Source organism: Piliocolobus tephrosceles, chromosome 6 (genome assembly GCF_002776525.5).
Source record: "Piliocolobus tephrosceles isolate RC106 chromosome 6, ASM277652v3, whole genome shotgun sequence".
NCBI lineage: Eukaryota > Metazoa > Chordata > Mammalia > Primates > Cercopithecidae > Piliocolobus > Piliocolobus tephrosceles.
Genome location: NC_045439.1, coordinates 137557669 through 137578808, shown reverse-complemented (window position 1 = coordinate 137578808; position 21140 = coordinate 137557669). Strand labels below are relative to the sequence as shown.

Genomic DNA, 21140 nt, shown 5'->3' with positions numbered 1-21140 from the left:
ACCTTTACAATGCACCCAGAATCCAGCCACTTCTTACCACTTTCCTCTACCTACCCACCTTGTCCAAGTCATCAGTGTCATTCACTTGAAACACATGTGGTGGCCTGCTAACTAGTCTTTACGATTCCACCTGTTGGAGGCAGAGGCTGTTGAGGATGGATGGTCAGTGAAGGCCTCTTTAAGATTTCGCCTGAAATATGAGAAGCAGCCAGCCATGCAAAGATGTGAACAAAGAACATTCTAGATAGAGGAAAGAGCAGTGTGGAGACTCTGAAGTGGGAGAGAGCATAGGACATCAGTATCCAGGGGTTGCTCAATACTTGATAAAAGGGTCAATAGCCAATTAACAGTAACTGTCATAGGATTAAGAGATTTGACCCCAGAGTTGCCTGTTTTTTTTTTTTTTTAATATGAATACTCATTTTCTAAACATACTATTCAAGCCTGCACAAATCTCTGTCACACAGGGTTCTCAACTAGTAGGTGCGACTACTGTTTGGCTAGTAGTGTTTTAAAACTCAGAGATTTGATTTAGCAATCTAGATTTCTGGTTCTTTTTGAAACCATAGGAATAGGGTCTATCTTCTGTAACGTAGCAGTTGGCTGAAGTTAGGTAGTGGCTGCTCTCTTTAGATGGACATGTATTCCTCAGTCACCACGCTCCCTATTAGGGATGCCTGGAAGTATCACCCATTTGTATAACCTGCCTGGGCCCTGTTGGCTTCTGCCTTTGCCCTCTTATGAGACCCCTGGACTACTCCTGTATCTCATCAGACACAATATTCCACCCTCTAGAAATGACCACAACTTGGTCTTAAGTGAAATGGCAGAGGCATCACTGAGCCTCATTGGGTTATGATCCTATTTGAGATGCCCACAGTGCCCAGGAGAGCTATCAGAGGTGTCATACCTCCACTGTCCCAGATGATACCTCCTCTCACCTGTCTTACCTGGAGTCATTCTGGATAGGAGGTAACAAAAGGGAAGCGGCTTTTCTGAAACATCTCTAGTATAGTGGTATACAAACAAGGCAATTTCAGTGTTCTTGCAATATCCTCAGGGAATCTTTCTTAATGCCTCTTCTTTTTAGCTTGAGAGAAGATTAAGGAAAGTGACAGATAACTCCTTTGCCCCAAGGCTAGGGTGAGCCCCAGTCAGAAACCTCCCTGATGTCTTAAATCCTTTCTGTTGCAGCTGCTTCCACTGTGGCTGTGGATATGTCTCTACTCACCAAAGACACAGCCAGGACCCTGAGGTCTGGGTCTCCTCATTGCTCACTGCTTGGCCCAGAATTTGTCTCATGGTTTCATCTTGGCTATCCATCTCCTGTGATGATAAAGTCTCTAGGCTGCCAGGCAAAGTCTTCAGTTTCTCCTATATGTAGTTGGAGAGAGAACCTCTTCCTGATTTAAGGCTCTGTCCTTACACAGTGTTGCTGAAGCAAGGGGCTTCTGCCTCTCAAACTCTCCGATCTGCCTATAGACCCTCACCTCTGGGCCTATTAGACACATTCAGAATGTAGAACTTCCAGGAGGGGTGGTTTTGCTCTTCTCCTGTGCTGTGGCTTGCCCTGAGCTGAGGGGCCAGGGCGAGTGAGAATGTTGCATCCTCAGACAGAGTGACAAATGCCTCACTCCAACCCTGCTGTCCTTGAAGAGCATTGGTGTATCTTTCCTCATGGGCTATGTCATAATTTGGGGCATTGGTGACTCACTCAACTATAATCCTAGGTTCTTTCATCAGATATTGGGAAAGTTTACTTACCCTTTAATAATTGTGGTCAGAGAGGAAATCTCTTAACCTCAGTTTCTTCATCTGTTAAATGAAGCCATTAATACCTCCCTCACAAGGTTGGAATGACAAATTGAAATTATCATACATGTGACCTATCATACTATCTTACATATGGCAGGAGATCAACAAATGCTAATTCTTTTGTCCCTTCATTTCTCCTCTACACATTTGTATCCAAATATCTTATGTGACATTTAGGAAACAGTTCCAACTACCAAGAGAATGGACAAGTTAACCCACTTCTGAAGATTCATTCACTTGAGTTTACTGGACCCATAAAATACTAGAAAAGTTGAACATGGTGATTCTAGATTGGTTTGCACTAGATGACGTGTTCAAGCCAAACCTTTTTGACCCAAAATAAAGTGTTTACTCATCCAGAAGTTTCCAAGCATCCAGATGCCACATAAACAAAGCACCCGACTGACTTACCCAATGCATCTTATTTCATAGGATGTGCAAATAGATACTCTGATGTTCCTCCATGATTTAATACCAAAGTGAGAGTTCTTTGTGGGATTCCCATATATGTTAAAACATTTATCACATTTACCACTTTGAGGGACTGTGAATCCCACGCGCTAGTCCAAGAGAATATTACCCTCCAAGGGGGGTATATTTGGTTGAGTAATAAATAAATGGAATGGAAATGACAGGAATTACTTTTTAGAGATGTTATTATAGATGGAATGGAGATGGTTTAGTTGGAAGATGCTGATTTTTATCCCTGTGAAGCATATGCATACAGTCAAATAAATATTTGAGTCGCTGCAGGAAAAAGAAGCTCATAATCTTCTCAGGATAATGAATGCATTTAATTTCTACATATTCAAACAAGAAAAAGGTTAGAAGTGGCTTCTTCTTCTTTGGTTAATTGCTAAATAAAGAAGCTCACCCACGCAGGACCTCTGCTTTCATGTCACCATGGTAAGCCAGTGCGGTCTGATAGTATATCTTATCCTGCTGCCTCTGGTGTGGAGAGGAAATACTCTGTCGGTGTGAAAAGCATCTCTAAAGCTGGAAAGAGGTTTCTGGTATCTGCCAGCTCTTTGGAAGGATATTTGGCGTTGTGTCTCAAGAGCCACAAACTTGTTGAACTCCTTCGATCTCATGATTCAATTTCTTGGAATCTATTCTGAACAAATAACTAGAAACGCCAACAAAGACATATGCAAAAAATATTCTTTGCTGAGTTGTTTAGTAAGTGAAAAGCTAGACTATGAAGCTTTCAATAGAAAAAGGTTTCTATCATGTAAATACAGTATGTAGTTATACACATACAAATACAAATACAAAAATAAAGGCTGCTAACAACAGCTGTCTCTGAGTGGTGGTATGATGAATAGATTTTTGCTTTACCTTTTATACATTTTGGGGGATATTCTTCAGATTTTCTTACAGTGAATAGGAATTACTTTTATATTATTTTATTTGTTGAACAAATATTAATGGAGTACCTACTACGTGTACACCTCTGTGCTAGAGAAACAGTGGCGAACGCTGCTCAAGCAAAATCAACACGGTCCCTTCCTCCAGGAATTTACAGTCACAGGAATTTGGCAAATATCAAACAAATAAATATACAATATCAAATAGAGACATGCGATACAAAGGAAAAGCAATGGTACACTGCCAAAAGACTATGAGGGGCAACTGAAATTTGGAACAGGAACCAACAAACTATGGCCTACAAACCTGTGACCTATTTTATTTTTATTTTTATTTTTTTTTACATTCTTAAAGGGTTGTAAACTTAGGAATAATAATATGATGTGACAGAGACCATAGAAGATTGGCAAAGTACATTTTACAAGTAAAACATCTATGCTCTATCCCTTTATAGAAAAAGTTGGTGGAGCTTTAGTTTGGAACATCAGGGATGCCTTTCTAAGGAGGTAACAGTTTAATGTGGGAACTGAAGAAATATAAGTTAGCAAAAAAAAAAAAAAAAAAAAAAAAACCCTTCAAAGTCTTGTTAGAGGAAACTTCAAAAATATTTTTCAAAAAAGCTTTTTATTGGAACCTGGTTCCTTCTCCAGGTAAGGAGAGAGGGAGGTACATTTAAAGGGCATACTACTAAAAATAAGTTTCCTCTGCTATTCTGTATCATCTTTCCTCATATTCCTTTAGTATATGATGGACTTGTTTTTAAAATATCACCATCTTATTTTTATTTTTCTAATCCTGTGGCTTTCCAGGGTCCCGATTTTAAGTTGTACTGCTAATAATATCAATAGCAGCTTTTATTAATTGTGCATTTACTTTGGTGCCAGGCATTTTGCTAGATACTTTAAATCCACTCACCTATATAATCCTAACAACTGCGAAGATGAGCACTAAATTTTACAAAGATGTGATAATGGTCAGAGAGGCTGAATGGGCAGCCCACAGTCATGCTGTGGTAATCATGGAGCCAGGACCACGGCCCAGATGTCTCAGTCTCAGAATTGGGATCTTTCTTGCCTGGTGCCTGTCACTGCAGGCTCCTCCCTCTTCCAAGGAGGGGTATTCTGTTTCCTTTGTTGTGTTACCACCAACTAAAAGTCTCTTCCACTCCACCACATCCCTCCTCCTTTCAATCTCCTCCTCCTCCTTCTCTGCTCTGCAAGTAGCAATCCTGGTTTTCAATTTCCTCAAAAATCTCAGTATATTAGGGTCATTTCCCTAATACGCCACTGAGCTTGTTGAGTGAAATTGAAGGATGATTGAATTTCTAGCTTTTAAACTAGTTCCTTATCTGCTTCACACTAAAGTAACTTTTGATAACTCCACTGCACTCTAATTTTCCAAATGTATTTTTTAAATTTCTTTTGCTAAAGACAGATTTTAAATGAATCTAATAACATAACCATTCCAGAGACATTGTTAATTTGGTATTTCCCTTCCCTGGTGATAGGCTTATTTTTCCTTCATTCTTCCTTTTCCTAGACTTCAAAGACAGCATTTGAAAAGCTCTTCTTCTTCTCTCTGGTACCTCCATGGCCTTGGACAGTGAGGTTTAGTAGTGAAAGCACCAGGCCTGGAACCAGGAGACCAGAAATGCAGTGCCAGCAGGTCTTCGGCCAGCATTGAGGTTCTGGGCAAGTTATTGACCCTTTCTGGGGCTCAGCCTCCTCGTCTGGTAAAACTAAAGGGTTGAATTCAACATCTGACTTCTAAAGTTTTTCCATTTCTCTAGGTGTCTAGATCAGTCATGGGATAGTCAGGAGACAGAAATCATACCAGTTATTTGAAAAGAGAGATTTTATTTTATTTTATTTTATTTTTTATTATACTTTAAGTTCTAGGGTACATGTGCATAACGTGCAGGTTACATATGTATACATGTGCCATGTTGGTGTGCTGCACCCATCAACTCGTCAGCACCCATCAATTCATCATTTATATCAGGTATAACTCCCCAATGCAATCCCTCCCCCCTCCCCCCTCCCCATGATAGGCCCCAGTGTGTGATGTTCCCCTTCCCGAGTCCAAGTGAGCTCATTGTTCAGTTCCCACCTATGAGTGAGAACATGCGGTGTTTGGTTTTCTCTTCTTGTGATAATTTGCTAAGAATGATGGTTTCCAGCTGCATCCATGTCCCTACAAAGGACGCAAACTCATCCTTTTTTATGGCTGCATAGTATTCCATGGTGTATATGTGCCACATTTTCTTAATCCAGTCTGTCACTGATGGACATTTGGGTTGATTCCAAGTCTTTGCTATTGTGAATAGTGCCGCAATAAACATACGTGTGCATGTGTCTTTGTAGTAGCATAATTTATAATCCTTTGGGTATATACCCAGTAGTGGGATGGCTGGGTCATATGGTACATCTAGTTCTAGATCCTTGAGGAATCGCCATACTGTTTTCCATAATGGTTGAACTAGTTTACAATCCCACCAACAGTGTAAAAGTGTTCCTATTTCTCCACATCCTCTCCAACACCTATTGTTTCCTGATTTTTTAATGATTGCCATTCTAACTGGTGTGAGATGGTATCTCATTGTGGTTTTGATTTGCATTTCTCTGATGGCCAGTGATGATGAGCATTTTTTCATGTGTCTGTTGGCTGTATGAATGTCTTCTTTTGAGAAATGTCTGTTCATATCCTTTCCCCACTTTTGGATGGGGTTGTTTGTTTTTTTCTTGTATATTTGCTTGAGTTCTTTGTAGATTCTGGAAATGAGCCCTTTGTCAGATGAGTAGATTGCAAAAATTTTCTCCCATTCTGTAGGTTGCCTGTTCACTCTGATGGTAGTTTCTTTTGCTGTGCAGAAGCTCTTTAGTTTAATGAGATCCCATTTGTCAATTTTGGCTTTTGCTGCCGTTGCTTTTGGTGTTTTAGACATGAAGTCCTTGCCCATGCCTATGTCCTGAATGGTACTACCTAGATTTTCTTCTAGGGTTTTGATGGTATTAGGTCTAACATTTAAGTCTCTAATCCATCTTGAATTAATCTTCGTATAAGGAGTAAGGAAAGGATCCAGTTTCAGCTTTCTACTTATGGCTAGCCAATTTTCCCAGCACCATTTATTAAATAGGGAATCCTTTCCCCATTTCTTGTTTTTCTCAGGTTTGTCAAATATCAGATGGTTGTAGATGTGTGGCATTATTTCTGAAGGCTCCGTTCTGTTCCATTGGTCTATATCTCTGTTTTGGTACCAGTACCATGCTGTTTTGGTTACTGTAGCCTTGTAGTATAGTTTGAAGTCAGGTAGCGTGACGCCTCCGGCTTTGTCCTTTTGACTTAGGATTGTCTTGGCAATGCGGGCTCTTTTTTGGTTCCATATGAACTTTAAAGCAGTTTTTTCCAATTCGGTGAAGAAACTCATTGGTAGCTTGATGGGGATGGCATTGAATCTATAAATTACCTTGGGCAGTATGGCCATTTTCACAATATTGATTCTGCCTATCCATGAGCATGGTATGTTCTTCCATTTGTTTGTGTCCTCTTTGATTTCACTGAGCAGTGGTTTGTAGTTCTCCTTGAAGAGGTCCTTTACATCCCTTGTAAGTTGGATTCCTAGGTATTTTATTCTCTTTGAAGCAATTGTGAATGGAAGTTCATTCCTGATTTGGCTCTCTGCTTGTCTGTTACTGGTGTATAAGAATGCTTGTGATTTTTGCACATTAATTTTGTATCCTGAGACTTTGCTGAAGTTGCTTATCAGCTTAAGAAGATTTTGGGCTGAGACGATGGGGTTTTCTAAATACACAATCATGTCATCTGCAAACAGGGACAATTTGACTTCCTCTTTTCCTAACTGAATACCCTTGATTTCTTTCTCTTGCCTGATTGCCCTAGCCAGAACTTCCAACACTATGTTGAATAGGAGTGGTGAGAGAGGGCATCCCTGTCTTGTGCCAGTTTTCAAAGGGAACTTTTCCAGTTTTTGCCCATTCAGTATGATATTAGCTGTGGGTTTGTCATAAATAGCTCTTATTATTTTGAGGTACGTTCCATCAATACCGAATTTGTTGAGCGTTTTTAGCATGAAGGGCTGTTGAATTTTGTCAAAAGCCTTTTCTGCATCTATTGAGATAATCATGTGGTTCTTGTCTTTGGTTCTGTTGATATGCTGGATTACGTTGATTGATTTGCGAATGTTGAACCAGCCTTGCATCCCAGGGATGAAGCCCACTTGATCATGGTGGATAAGCTTTTTGATGTGCTGCTGAATCCGGTTTGCCAGGATTTTATTGAGGATTTTTGCATCGATGTTCATCAGGGAGATTGGTCTAAAATTCTCTTTTTTTGTTGTGTCTCTGCCAGGCTTTGGTATCAGGATGATGCTGGCCTCATAAAATGAGTTAGGGAGGATTCCCTCTTTTTCTATTGATTGGAATAGTTTCAGAAGGAATGGTACCAGCTCCTCCTTGTACCTCTGGTAGAATTCAGCTGTGAATCCATCTGGTCCTGGGCTTTTTTTGGTGGGCAGGCTATTAATTGTTGCCTCAATTTCAGAGGCTGCTATTGGTCTATTCAGGGATTCAACTTCTTCCTGGTTTAGTCTTGGGAGAGTGTAAGTGTCCAGGAAATTATCCATTTCTTCTAGATTTTCTAGTTGATTTGCGTAGAGGTGTTTATAGTATTCTCTGATGGTAGTTTGTATTTCTGTGGGGTCGGTGGTGATATCCCCTTTATCATTTTTTATTGCGTCTATTTGATTCCTCTCGAAAAGAGAGATTTTAATGTAAAAATTATTAACAGGGTGGGTTGAAATGCTTTTGAAAAGTATCACTGAGGTAGTACATGCAGGGAGAAGCTGCCTCCCCTAGGGCTTGGAGAATAAAGGAAAGAGATTGGAATGATTATAACTTAGAATCTTGAAAAGGGGTTCCATGAAGCTGCAACTCAGCTCTCTGAAGAGGGGCCCTGGCTGGCGGTTGCTGGTGTTGGAGAGGAGAATGAAGTGCAATGTGGCTTCGGCTAATTGGATGCAGCTGCTGTCTGGAAAGGCATTGCGGCAGTCAGGGTGAAACTACAGGAACAGAAAGGACAGGTCCTTTCTTCCTTCTCCAGCCTTGAAGCGTCCCTGTAGCGCCCTCTATTGGCAGAGCCTAGCAGAGAGTGGCTGGGATTTGTGGACCAAGTAAGGTCTAGAAGGGTGGCTTTGGAGCTAAGAGGCAATAACGTCATAGCTGTACAGTGTTCATTGCTAAGATTGCAAACTGGTAGGCTAGAAGCCACTTTTTGGTTAATGAGATCTTTATTATTGTTATTTGATTCTTTTTAATTGATTTATCATAGTTGTACATATTTTGGAGCACCTGTGATATTTTGATCCATGTGTACAACGTCATAAAGATGCCTTGTATATGGCCTTAAGTAGTCTAATCAAACATTTGTGTCTGAGTTTATGTTTTTAATCTGAATTTCTTCTTCCTGGGAAATCCATAGTACTTCATCTTTCATTATTTACATTTAAAAAAAATTAATGTAAAATTAATGAATGGGAAGGCAACTTGGAGATCATCTCTAGTTCAGTAATCAGTTTATAAATTAGGTGATTAATACCCTCAGAAAGTGAGAGGTTTTGCTCCCGAATTGTACAACTAGTGAATGAGATCTTTGGGTTCTAAGGCCTGGATTCTCATCACTGTTTACTGTTTATAGGAGGACAGATGTGCTCTAGCCTCTTGCTACGCAAAATGTGGTCCCCAGACCAGAAGCACTGGCCTCAGCTGGCAGCTTGTTAGAGATGCAGAATCTCAGGGCCCATTCTCGGGCCTGCTGTATCAGAATATGATTTTGACAAGATCCCCAGGTGATTTATGTGCACAGTAAAGTTTGAGAAGTGCTGAAGATAGCTTTATTGAAGTAAAAGAAAAAACAGACTTTTATTGGATGCTAGTGTTTTTCTCTAGGGTGGAATCAGGGTATGGGGTATAGAGACTAGCTCTCAGCAAATCTCTGGACCACTCCTCTAAGTCTCTTTTCGCTCTCCCTGCTTTCAATTTATGGGCTCATACACATACATGCAAACACCCATGTGCACACACACAGTCGCACATGCATATATCCATACATCTACATTTTCTCTCTCTCTCTCTCTCTCTCTCACACACACACACACACACACACACACACACACACACACTTATAATCTGGCTTCTGTCCTACCCTCTAGCCTGAACTCTCATCAGGTTCCCCTACATGAACTATGCTGTACTCATGCTAGGCCACTTACAAGAAGTTGCCCAAACATATCAGACTTTCTTTTTGCCTCAGTCACCAAACGTAAATCAGACTGAATTCTGTTTGTCTTTCAAGAACAGCTCAACGTCTTTCTCTTGGAAGCCTTCCCACACTGAGTGAATTATATCCAAGGTTTGCTCTTCTTCTGGGTTTTAATAATACCTGACAGATATCTTTATTGAGCACCTTTTTTCTCACTCAGAGATAATCTTACATTTTATTGTTTATCTCCTTGAAAGGATGGACCCATTCCTCACTTGGCAAGTAATGCTGGGAGTGAGCAGATGAAGAAAGAATGAACTAATGTAGAGCGAAGGAATCTAACCAACGCTATCTATAAAGAGCAGCAAAGTGTAATAGTTAAAGCATTGAGTTGGTTTTTTGAAAAGATAAGCAGAACTGACAAACTTTTAGCTAGACTAAGGAAAAAGAAGCCTCAAATAAAAATAGAAATGAAAGAGAAGACATTACAACTGATACCACAGAAATATGAAGGATCACAGGATACTATTATGAAAAGTTACACACAGCAAGTTGTGTAATCTGGAAGAAATGCATACATACCTAGAAACATGCAATCCACCAAGACTCAATTGTGAAGAAATAGAAAATCTTAACAAACCAGTAATGACTAAAGAGATTGAATTAGTAACCAAAAACCTCTCAACAAAGAAAAGCCTAGGACCTGCTGGCTTTACTGTTGAATTCTACCAAACATTTAAAGAATAATTAATGCCAACCTTTCTCAAACTCTTCCAGAACATTGAAGGGGAAGGAATATTACAAACTCATTTTACAAGTCCAGCATGACTCTGATACCAAAGCCAGAGAAGAACACTACAAGGAAAGAAAATTACAGGTCAATATTCCTAATGGACACAGATGCAATAATCTTCTACAAAATACTAGCAAATTAAATTCAGCAGCACATTAAAAGGATCATACACCACGATCAAGTGAGATTTGTGCCTGGAGTGAACAGATGTTTCAACATATGCAAATCAATAAAAGTGATATAACATATTAACATAATAACGGATAAAAATCATATGATCATCTTAATAGATGCAGAAAAAGCATTTGACAAAAATTCAGCATCTTTTCATGATAAAAATTCTCAACAAATTAGGTATAGAAGGCCATGTATGACAATCTCACAACTGACAATCATAATCAATAATGAAAAGCTGAAAGCTTTACCCCTAATATCAGCAACAAGACAAGAATGCTCACTCTTGCCACTTCTATTCAACACAGAGCAATTAGGCAAGAAAAAGAAATAAAAGGCATCCAAATCACAAATGAAGAAGTAAAATGGTTTCTGCAGATGGCATCTTATACATAGAAAACCCTAAAGATGCCACCAAAAAATTGTTAGAACTAATAAACAAATTCAGTAAAGTTGCAAAATAAGAAACCAACATAAAAAATAGTAGTGTTTCTATATACTAACAATGAAGTATCTGAAAACAAAATCTAAGAAACAATCTCATTTACAATAACATTAAAAAGTACTTAGGAATGAATTTAACCAAAGAAATGAAAGGTCTTTATACTGAAAATTGTAAGACATTGACGAAGAAGTAGAAGAAGACACAAATAGATGGAAAGATATCCCATGTTTATGAATAGAAAGAATTAATATTGTTAAAGTATCTACACTGCCCAAAGTAATCTACGGATTCAATGCAGTCCCTATCAAACTTCCAATGGCATTTTTCATAGAAATAGAAAAAAAAAATCCTAAAATGCATATAGAACCACAAAAGATTTGGATAGGGAAAGCAGTCTTGAGCTAAAGGAGCAAAGTTGATGGTATCACACTACTTGCTTTCAAAAATACTACAAAATTATAGTAATTTTTAAAAAATGGTACTGGCATAAACACAAACATATAGACCAATGGAACAGCATAGAGAGCTTAGAAATAAATTCACACATTTATGGTCAATTGATTTACAACAAAAGTGACAAGAACACACAATAGGGAAAAAACAGTCTCTTCAATAAGTTTCATTGGGAAAACTGGATTTTACATGCAGAAGAGTGAAACTGGACCCTTATCTCACACCATATACAAATATGCTACATTTTCTTAAGCCTAGACATTGATTGTAGCTTGAAGAAAGGTCCTTCTTGGGTGGTAATAACATAGCTGGCCTTGCTTTCAATTGCTGTTTTTCACTTCTATCATGTTCCTTCCTAACATTTCCCATATCCACTTTGCCACACTTTACCCTGGAAATTCTCTCCTTAAACATAATCCACCAGTTGAGGGCTTTTGCAACACAAACATTTTCCTTGCTTAAAAAATTACAGCATTTCCCTTGTCTGCAGATGATGCACCTAAATGGGTGGTCTTACAGCTATCTCAGTTTTGATTGATCTGCGTTAGTCTGTGTACATGTGTATAAACCTGGTAAGGCCATTTTTAAGATAACATTTGTAAAAAGTCGTATTTGTATAGTACTTCCAATTTGCCACAAATATCACATTCCACCATTTTGTGTCTATGACACAGAAATTCTAGGATAAGTGAAAATGAACACTGTATTTTATAAACATTATATAGAATCTAATCTTTTGTCTTTTCTCTCTGTTCTCGCCCCTCCTTCCCCTCATTGCAGGGATGATAGTCTACTTGGGAATGATGGCGGGGGCCTTCATCCTGGGAGGCCTGGCTGATAAGCTGGGAAGGAAGCGAGTCCTCAGCATGTCTCTGGCTGTCAATGCCTCCTTCGCCTCCCTCTCTTCCTTCGTGCAGGGATATGGAGCCTTCCTCTTCTGCCGACTCATCTCAGGCATCGGGTATGTTCTTAGGGAGCTGGAGCTGGACCCTGCCAGACCTATGGCCCATCCATTCTGGTACTCTAGCTCCGAGAGATAACTCCAGAAACCCTTGGACTGATTGAGTTTTTGTTTGACTTTCAGGATATTATATTAAAGTTGAACCTTAGAAAGAGTTAGGGTTAGGATTAGCCTCTGAAGTTAGCATGCAATGTCAAAATAATGCAAGACTGCTTCCCACATGTAGAGAGGAACTACCTGGCTGGTCCCTCAAATTAACTGGGTCATTTCACCACAGAGTCTAAGGTGGGATATAGGCAACTTGGTTTCTGCTATTACCATTTTTAGTGTATGACTTGATTCTTTCTCTCTGGACTTTTCCCTCTGCAGTATTGGGGGTGCTCTGCCAATTGTTTTTGCCTATTTTTCTGAATTCTTGTCTCGGGAGAAGCGAGGAGAACACCTCAGTTGGCTGGGCATCTTCTGGATGACTGGGGGCCTCTACGCATCTGCCATGGCCTGGAGCATCATTCCACACTATGGTGAGCCATGGCTCAAAACAGCCTAGGGGTCTCTGTTTCTATGGCTCCTGCACCCAAACAATAGTTCCTATCCTCAGCCTTATTTCATGTACTCACGCACAATTCCCATATGTGACCTTAATCTTTCTCAACAACTTCTAACATTGCAGACACATTGTTAATTTCAATTCACATGTCTTTTTTGAAAAATATATCCTGTCCTTCCTTTCTTCCTCCTTCCTTCCCTTCCTTCATTCTTCCCTGTCTCCTTCTCTCTCTCCTTTTCTTGTTTCCTTACTTTTATTTGAAATAATGTCAACTTTCATCTCCTCCAGTCCTCCTCCCCCTGAGCAAGTTAGGCTTTGGTAACCTCATTTTATAGATGACAGGTATGTGACAAAAGCCAAGAGGAGTTGGTGACTCGCTCAAGACCATGTCCCTGGCATGTGGTGGAGTGGGGGCTGGAGTCCTGATGTCCCCTCAGGTGCGGTAGGCTTGTACTCTTTCTACCCTAGTGCCTGCTGTCACTCTTGTTTGACTGTGGAAGTGCAGCAGCCCTTATAGACAAGGTCATGGTTTCAGCCGGGACAATTTTATTTTCCTGGATAATTGTAAACACTGTATTCTCTGGACAGAGACCTGGCAACATCAACTTTTACTACTGGTTTCGTCAAGAGCAAAGTAGGGAGAAGGCAGCAATTTTGACTTTGATTCTGCTTTTGGAGTATACTGAGTAATACTCTCATCATCATTCAAAATCATTTTTGGTAAATCACTGATTATGAGTATAGGTTTAGCAGTGATTTAGAATCCTCAGACCCCGAGGGGGTAGCAGACAGTTGCCCCTGAAGCTGACCGACACTTTATCACCTATTTATTGCCTTGTTTTAAATATGACCCTCTCTGTTGTGCTTTCTGAGGTAATGGAGGCTCATGGAGGCTCCATGTATACCTTTTTAAGAACAAGCTTTAGTTTAGACAGTACCTACTATGTTAGTTAAGGTGTTACTGGGTACATTACCCTGACAAACTGATAAACCCTGAAATCTCAGTGTTTTAACATAGTGAAAGCTTCTCCCTTATGTGAGGTCCGGCTGGCATTTCTGATCTGCAGGTGGCTCCACTCCCTCAATAATTCTGGAGTTTAGACTCCTTCCATTGTGTCATTCTGTCATCTTCAACACACAGTTTACAAGGTCTCTGGTTTGCGGAAAGAGACTGGGCAGTTGTAGATTGGCTAAAGGCCAGGAAGTGGAGCACACTCACCATCTCTGCTCACATTTCAGTGGCCCCTGATCTGTAACATGCCCACACCTTGTCCTGCAAGGGACACTGGGTAACAATCTAGCTGTGTGCCCACAAAGTAGAGGAAGTGGTTTTGGGAAGACCATGTTGTCTTTGCCATATCTAGCACTTGAAAATCCACTGGATTTTATATCAGAAACAGGATAAATATGGACAGGAATAGTGAAATAAAGAATAGTAAAATAAAGGAATAGTAAAATAAACCACTATACACCAGGGGATGCAGGTCCAGTCAATTCTGTCACTCTAGTTCTCCATAATTTTAGATACAAAATTGTATTACTGCTACTATCAGGTTCTGCAATTTATCCCTCACTCAAATGCACACTTTAATTGCCCATGTACTATGCTGTTGATTATATGGTTTTGAAGCATTGCTTTTTTTTTCATTTTTTTCCTCACAATTCTTGATATAATATCATTTTCCCTGTTAGCTGATCCAAATGTTTGAATACTAAGGGATTATTGTCACTTTTTTTTTTTTTTCCTGAGACGGAGTGTCGCTCTATCACCCAGCCTGGAGTGTAGTGGCATATTCTCAGTTCACTGCATCCTCTGCCTCCCAGGTTCAAGCAATACTCATGTCTCAGTCACCCAAGTAGCTGGGATTACAGGTGTGAGCCACCACACCCAGCTAATTTTTGTATTTTTAGTAGAGTCGGGGTTTCACCATGTTTGGCCAGGCTGGTCTCCAACGCCCGACCTCAAGTGATCCACCCGCCTCAGCCTCCCAAAGTGCTGGGATTACAGATGTGGCCCACAGTGCCTGGCCTATTTTCACATTTAAATGAAGTGATTGAAAACCCTTTTATGGAGGGAAGCAACTGAAATCTGAATAAAAGCTGAATCCAAATAGTGGTGCTGTGTGATATGGGACAAGTCAATCCATCTTTTCAGCCTGGGTTCCCTCACCTGTAAAATGGAGGGGAGAAAGGACACAAAAAGAAGCAGCTCTAGATATACCTGCCAGCCCAAACCTTTGGCAATTCTTGGGGTGCACAGAGGAATGAATGTTGAGAAAAATTCCAAGATAATTCTAGTACTCAGGCTAACTTCCCTCCTGGAAGCATTAGCAATACGAGGCTTTCTATTTGCAGAGTACTTGTTTCATGGGGAGTTTCATTTTCCCTGTTAGCTGATCCAAATGTTTGAATACTAACGACCAATGAGAAAGGGTCTTTGATTTCCCTCTGATTGGATCAGCCTTGGTCATGTGTCCACCTCAGCCAACCACTATACACCAGGGGATGCAGGTCCAGAAGGGTTTAGATCCACTTCCTTCCCCATCCCTGGAGCTAGGGATAGGGTCAGTTCCACCGAAACCACAGGTGTGCAACACAGTGGTAAAGAAAAGGTAGGAGGATGTTGTGAGGGAAGCTAGCAACCCACAATAGTCACTACAAACTGCATCTTTTTTTCACTTCACAAACACACACACACTTATGCAAACGCACACACTACTGTGTAAGTGTCTGATTTCTAGGAAAGCAATAAAAGAATTCAGGTTCGGGACATGTTGACCAACATAGATGGGATGTCCACGGCAGAGGGGCCCCATGGTAACTGTCTGACCACTGCAGGCTGACAGCAGTGCTTGTGGTTAAATACTTTACCCCAAATGAGGTTATTATTCTAAGTGAAGTAACTCAGGAACGGAAAACCAAACATCGTAAGTTCTCACTCATACGTAGGAGCTAAGCTATGAGGATGCAAAGGCGTAAGAATGACACAATGGACTTTGGGGACTCGGGGAAAGGGTGGGAAGGGGGTGAGGTATAAAAGACTACAAATTGTGTGCAGCGTATACTGCTTGGGTGATGGGTGCACCAAAATCTCACAGATCACCACTAAAGAACTTACTCATGTAACCAAACACCACCTCTTCCCCAATAACCTGTGGAAATAAAAAATTAAAAAAATTATTTTACCCCAAATGGACAGGACATTTCCCTGTGTGTATGCCTGTATGGTATCTGTTACTTTTATACTCCATTTTAAAATAGAAGCCTCCAGAATGCAGATTTTGACAAATTTGCAATGTGAGAAATACCATTTTGCAGATTTGTCAAGATGCAGCTCCTATCCCAGACTTACCACTCAGAAGCTTTGGAGGCACAGCTGAGGAGTTTGCATTTTAACCACCTCCCTGGGTGATTATCTTGTGCCCTGAAGTTTTTGAGCCAGGGCTTCAGAGTCACTCTTCTGTAGAGGAAAAGATCATGTCCCAGAGATCCTTTGACTGGCTGCTCCTTTGCAGGCTGGGGCTTCAGCATGGGGACCAATTACCACTTCCACAGCTGGAGAGTGTTTGTCATCGTCTGTGCTCTGCCCTGCACTGTGTCCATGGTGGCCCTGAAGTTCATGCCAGAGAGCCCACGGTTTCTGCTAGAGGTGAGTCAGTGCTTTTCCACTAGGGGGAGAGCGACAAAACAGCCACCGGAATCCAGCCTCGCTTCCTTCTCTCAGTCCCTAGTCCCACATCCTCTGCTGCTTACACATTGCAAACTCCCCCAGGTTGGCTGACCTCACTCATCATTAAATCTGGCACCCTGCCTGCTGTGATGGTGGCAGGTCATGGATTCATGGACTGTAAATGCTGGAAGGTTCAAGAGCTTGTGGAGCCCAGAGCAGGAGCTCCTACCCAAGACTGTGCAGTGGTGGAAGGCAGCTCCTGAGCTGTCTCACGGCACCCACTGTCCCCCGAGGTCCTGATTAGGAAGTTTTTTAGGCTGGGCTACATAGGGCGACCTCATCTCTACAAAAATAAAAAAAAAAATAGCTGAGCGATTTGGTGCATGCATGCCTGTGGTCCCAGCTACTTGGAGGCTGAGGTAGGAGGACTGCTTGGGCCCCAGAGATCAAGCCTGCAGAGAGCCATGGTTGTGTCACTGCACTCCGCTCTGGGTAATAAAGAGAGACCCTGTCTCAATAAATGAATGAATGAATGAATGAATGAATACATAAATAAATAAGGAAGGAAGCAAGGAAGGAAGGAAGGAAGGAAGCTCTTTAGAGCTGCTGTTTTTCTGTGTTTGGCAGTGAGAGCTATGGTAGAGCTTGTTGCTACTCCCAAGCCCTTCAGGTCTCTTAGCTACACAGGGTCCCCAGCCACCAGACAGCTGCATCTGTGTCCTGAGAGATGAGTCCCATGAGCCTTCCAACAGCGGGGGAGCCTCCTGCTTGCAGAAGTCAGACAGTACCGGAGCAGGCAGAGGGGCAACAGGACCTTGAGGCTCTTCCATCCCCAGTTTGCAGAGTCCGCTTATCTGCCTCCTTCCTAAGCCATCTGCAGAGTGATCCTCCATGTTGAATGTCCCTGTTCACCCCTTTGATCAGGAGGCAGACAGGGAGGCAACAGGGAGTTTTGTACCCTTGGTCGGATATGAGTGTCCTAGGGCTGCTGTAGCAAAATGCCACAAACTGAGTGACTTAAAAAGACAGATTTGTCTCATAGTTTCAGAGGCTTGAAGTCCCAAATCAAAGCAGCAGCAAGGTCATGCTCCCTCAGAAAACTGTAGGGGAGACTCCTTCCTTGCCTCTTCCAGATTCTGGTGTTTTGCGGGAATTTTGACCGTTCCGTGGCTCGCAGCTGCATCACTCCAGTCGTGGCCTTCATCATCACATGGCGTCCTCCCTGCATGCCTCTGTGTCTCCATATGGGTGTCTTCCTATAAGGGCAGCTGTTCTGTTGAATCAGGGCTCCACCCACTCCAGAATGTCCTCATCTTAATTTAGCTAATTGCACTTGCCACAACCCTATTTCCAAATAAAGTCACTCTCTGTGGTACTGGGGATTAGGACTTCACCGTATCTTTTTTGGGGGGACACAGTTCAACCTGTAACACATCATTTCTTTGCCTTATCTCATCAGTGAGGAACCTAATAACTGTGATTAGTTACTCAGAGTGTATAATGATAATACTACCTAGCATTTACACCTTGAAAGCACGACCTTATTATCCTCGTAAGATTGGCTGGGGATGGAAGCTTGTCCTGGTCTTTCACAGGTCCTAGATGGTAATGAGTCCACATGCAATTGCCTCAGACCTGGTAGGAATGCTCGTATCAACATTCCCATGGAGTTTGTCGGATTTTCCACCCCTAATGAACAGAAGGCATAGTCAGCAATGAATTTTTCCTGTGTCTTTCCTTGGTTTCACCAGATGGGAAAACATGACGAAGCCTGGATGATTCTCAAGCAGGTCCATGACACCAACATGAGAGCTAAGGGGACCCCAGAGAAAGTGTTCACGGTGAGTGTGGGGTTGCCTGCCAATAAGAAGGGGGTTCTCCTCTTCACTGCTTTGATTTGCTAAAGAGTAATTTAAGCATATAACAGAAAATTTGTCAAAAGGAGAATAAAGACTCTGATATTGCTGTTACTTTATAATAATTATTCTTCGCATTTTGATGGATATCCTTCGAGGTTTTTCCTTAGGTTGCTAGTTGTTTTTAAAAATGGTGCCAGGCGCGGTGGCTTGTGCCTCTAATCCCAGCACTTTGGAAGGCTGTAATAGTCCATTTTCATGCTGCTGATAAAGACATACCCGAGACTGGGTGGAAAAAGAGGTTTAATTGGACTTACAGTTACACATGGCTGGGGAGGCCTCAGAATCATGGCAGGTGGCGAAAGGCACTTCTTACATGGTGGTGGCAAGAGAAAATGAGGAATTTGCAAAAGCAGAAACCTCTGATAAACCTATCAGATCTCATGAGACTTATTCACTACCATGAGAACAGTATGGGGGAAACCGTCCCCATGATTAAAATTATCTCCCATCGTGTCCCTCCCACAACATGTGGGAATTATGGGAGTACAATTCAAGATGAGATTTGTGTGGGAACGCAGAGCCAAACCACGTCAGAGGCTAAGGCTGGTAGATCACTTGAAGTCAGGCGTTCAAGACCAGCCTGGCCAACATGGCAAAACCCCATCTCTACTAAAAATACAAAAAAATTAGCTGGGCATGGTGGCATGTGCCTATAATCCCAGCTACTCAGGAGGCTGAGGCAAGAGAATTGCTTAAACCGAGGATGTAGAGGTTGCAGTGAGCTGAGATGGTGCCTCTGCACTCCAGCCTAGACAACAGAGCATGACTGTGTCTGAAAAAAAAAAGGTAACAGAAATAAATAGATTTCTCTGGGGATCAGCATATGTATGTATATTTATGTGTACATATTATTTAACACTGTAGCACTCATTATCATTTTATATATTGTCTCCTAGTATTCATAATAATCATTTTAATGAACAGTAATGTTAACGAACATTAACACAGTTTTCCTAACATGTCTCTAATGTTAGAAGCTTATTTATCCAGTTGTACTACCTTGTTCCTGTAAATGTCAGTGCAATGAACCTTCTTGTGCACATATTTCCTTCCACTTCATGTTCTAGGAGTGTTTTATTTCCAGGAGTAGACTCCTGGAAACGAAAGTGCTGGCTCAGAGAGCTTGGGTATTTCTATAGCTCTTGAGATATATTGCCAAATCATAATACATTTCAACTGGATTGTACCAATCTACAATGCCACAGGCAATAGGGGACCCATTTCCTTACACCCTTACCATCATTGGCTATTAGTCTGAATTTTGTTTCTTGCCAGTTTTAAAAGCAAACAAAACAAAACAAAAATAAACAAAACAGAATGGTAAATGGTAATTTCTATGAAGATGGCCTGATAGTTACAGAGATGCTGTCTTCCTGCCTGCCATGCTCTGACAAACCAGGAGGCTATAGGCATCTTTGTGCACCTGTTTCTATAACTTCCCCCACTTCAAATCCGTTTTCTCAAGGAAACCTTCCTGGAGTAACTCCTACCTAATTTTGATTCACTGCTTTTGATTTTTTAGCTTCCATAATTTCAGTTTCGAGTAAACCATTTACCCTTGTTAACCTGTTACTTAAAACCTCTGCTTTTCAGGCAGGATCACACGGTGGCCAAGCATCTGCACCCAAAATATCAAATCCCAGTTTTGACACTTTCTAGCTGTGTGGCCTTAGACAAGGTACTCTCCGTGCCTCATTTTTCTCATAGAGAAAAGAGGGATAATCATATCTATAAATGTGGCTATTGTAAGGATTAAATAAAACACCGCCACCACCAACAGCAACAAAAACCAGTGCCTGGCTTGGAGTAAGTGCTAGACAGATGTTAATCATTATTTAAATTATGACATTTTTTCATAAATTAAGTTATAAATTTTATGGAAAATTCATCAGTGGGATATTTTTCTCAATTCTACTGCTTCTAAAATATCTGAAATATGGGACCAATGTTTTTCCTTTTTTTTTTTTAAAACTTCTATTTTAGGTTCAGGAGTACATGTGAAGGTTTGTTATATAGGTGAACTTGTGTCACAGGGGTTTGTTGTACAGATTATTTTGTCACCCAGGTATTAAGCCCAGCACCCAATAGTTATCTTTTCTGCCCCTCTCCCTCCTCCCACCCTCCACCACCAAGTAGACCCCAGTGTTGGTTGTCCCCTTCTTTGTGTTCCTAAGTTCTTATCATTTAGCTCCCACTTATAAGTGAGAACATGTACTGCAAACATTTATTAAGAAGCATAATGAACAGAAATGCTCCAAATGGAAGATGTTAAGGGTCACAGTGATTCTCCCGATCTTCCATCCCCGCCGTCTCTGTGATGACCTGTAGCGCTCCCGCTGTGCTGCAGGTGTGGAAGCCACACATTGGTGAGGCTTCTGGGTGTACTTGGCTCAGTCCTGCCACTCTGCCCCTGCTGCATCGTTCCATGGCCAGAGGAAGTCCAAGTTTCTCTCCGAGCTCCTGCTTATTTCTGGAAGATGTTTCCATGGTCTTCTGTCTGTGCCTCCAGTCTCTGACTCCACATTGGTTGGATTGGTTTTTGCACTACATCAACCTGGCCTGAAACACAGGCACACACAAGCACATACACAAAGACATGGAGACATACACAGACATAGGCACCCATACAGAGACACACAGACACAGGAACACGCGGACACACAGAGACACACACAGACACACAAGAAGACAGACACAGAGACACACAGACACAGACACA

General features: G+C 41.4%; 1 protein-coding gene across 4 annotated transcripts in view; it reads left to right on the top strand.

Annotated features, from left to right (window-relative positions):
- Positions 1-21140, top strand: part of SV2B (synaptic vesicle glycoprotein 2B) — a 177450-nt gene that overhangs the window by 128630 nt on the left and 27680 nt on the right. For 3 of the 4 annotated variants that reach the window (XM_023220900.1, XM_023220898.1, XM_023220897.1), the window contains exons 2-5: positions 12105-12285; positions 12655-12806; positions 16348-16481; positions 18254-18343. In XM_023220900.1, coding sequence (XP_023076668.1) covers positions 12107-12285; positions 12655-12806; positions 16348-16481; positions 18254-18343 — 555 coding nt within the window. In that variant the 5' untranslated portion in view covers positions 12105-12106. The remainder of the gene's footprint in view (positions 1-12104; positions 12286-12654; positions 12807-16347; positions 16482-18253; positions 18344-21140) is intronic. The other variant, XM_023220899.1, reaches the window with a different exon arrangement.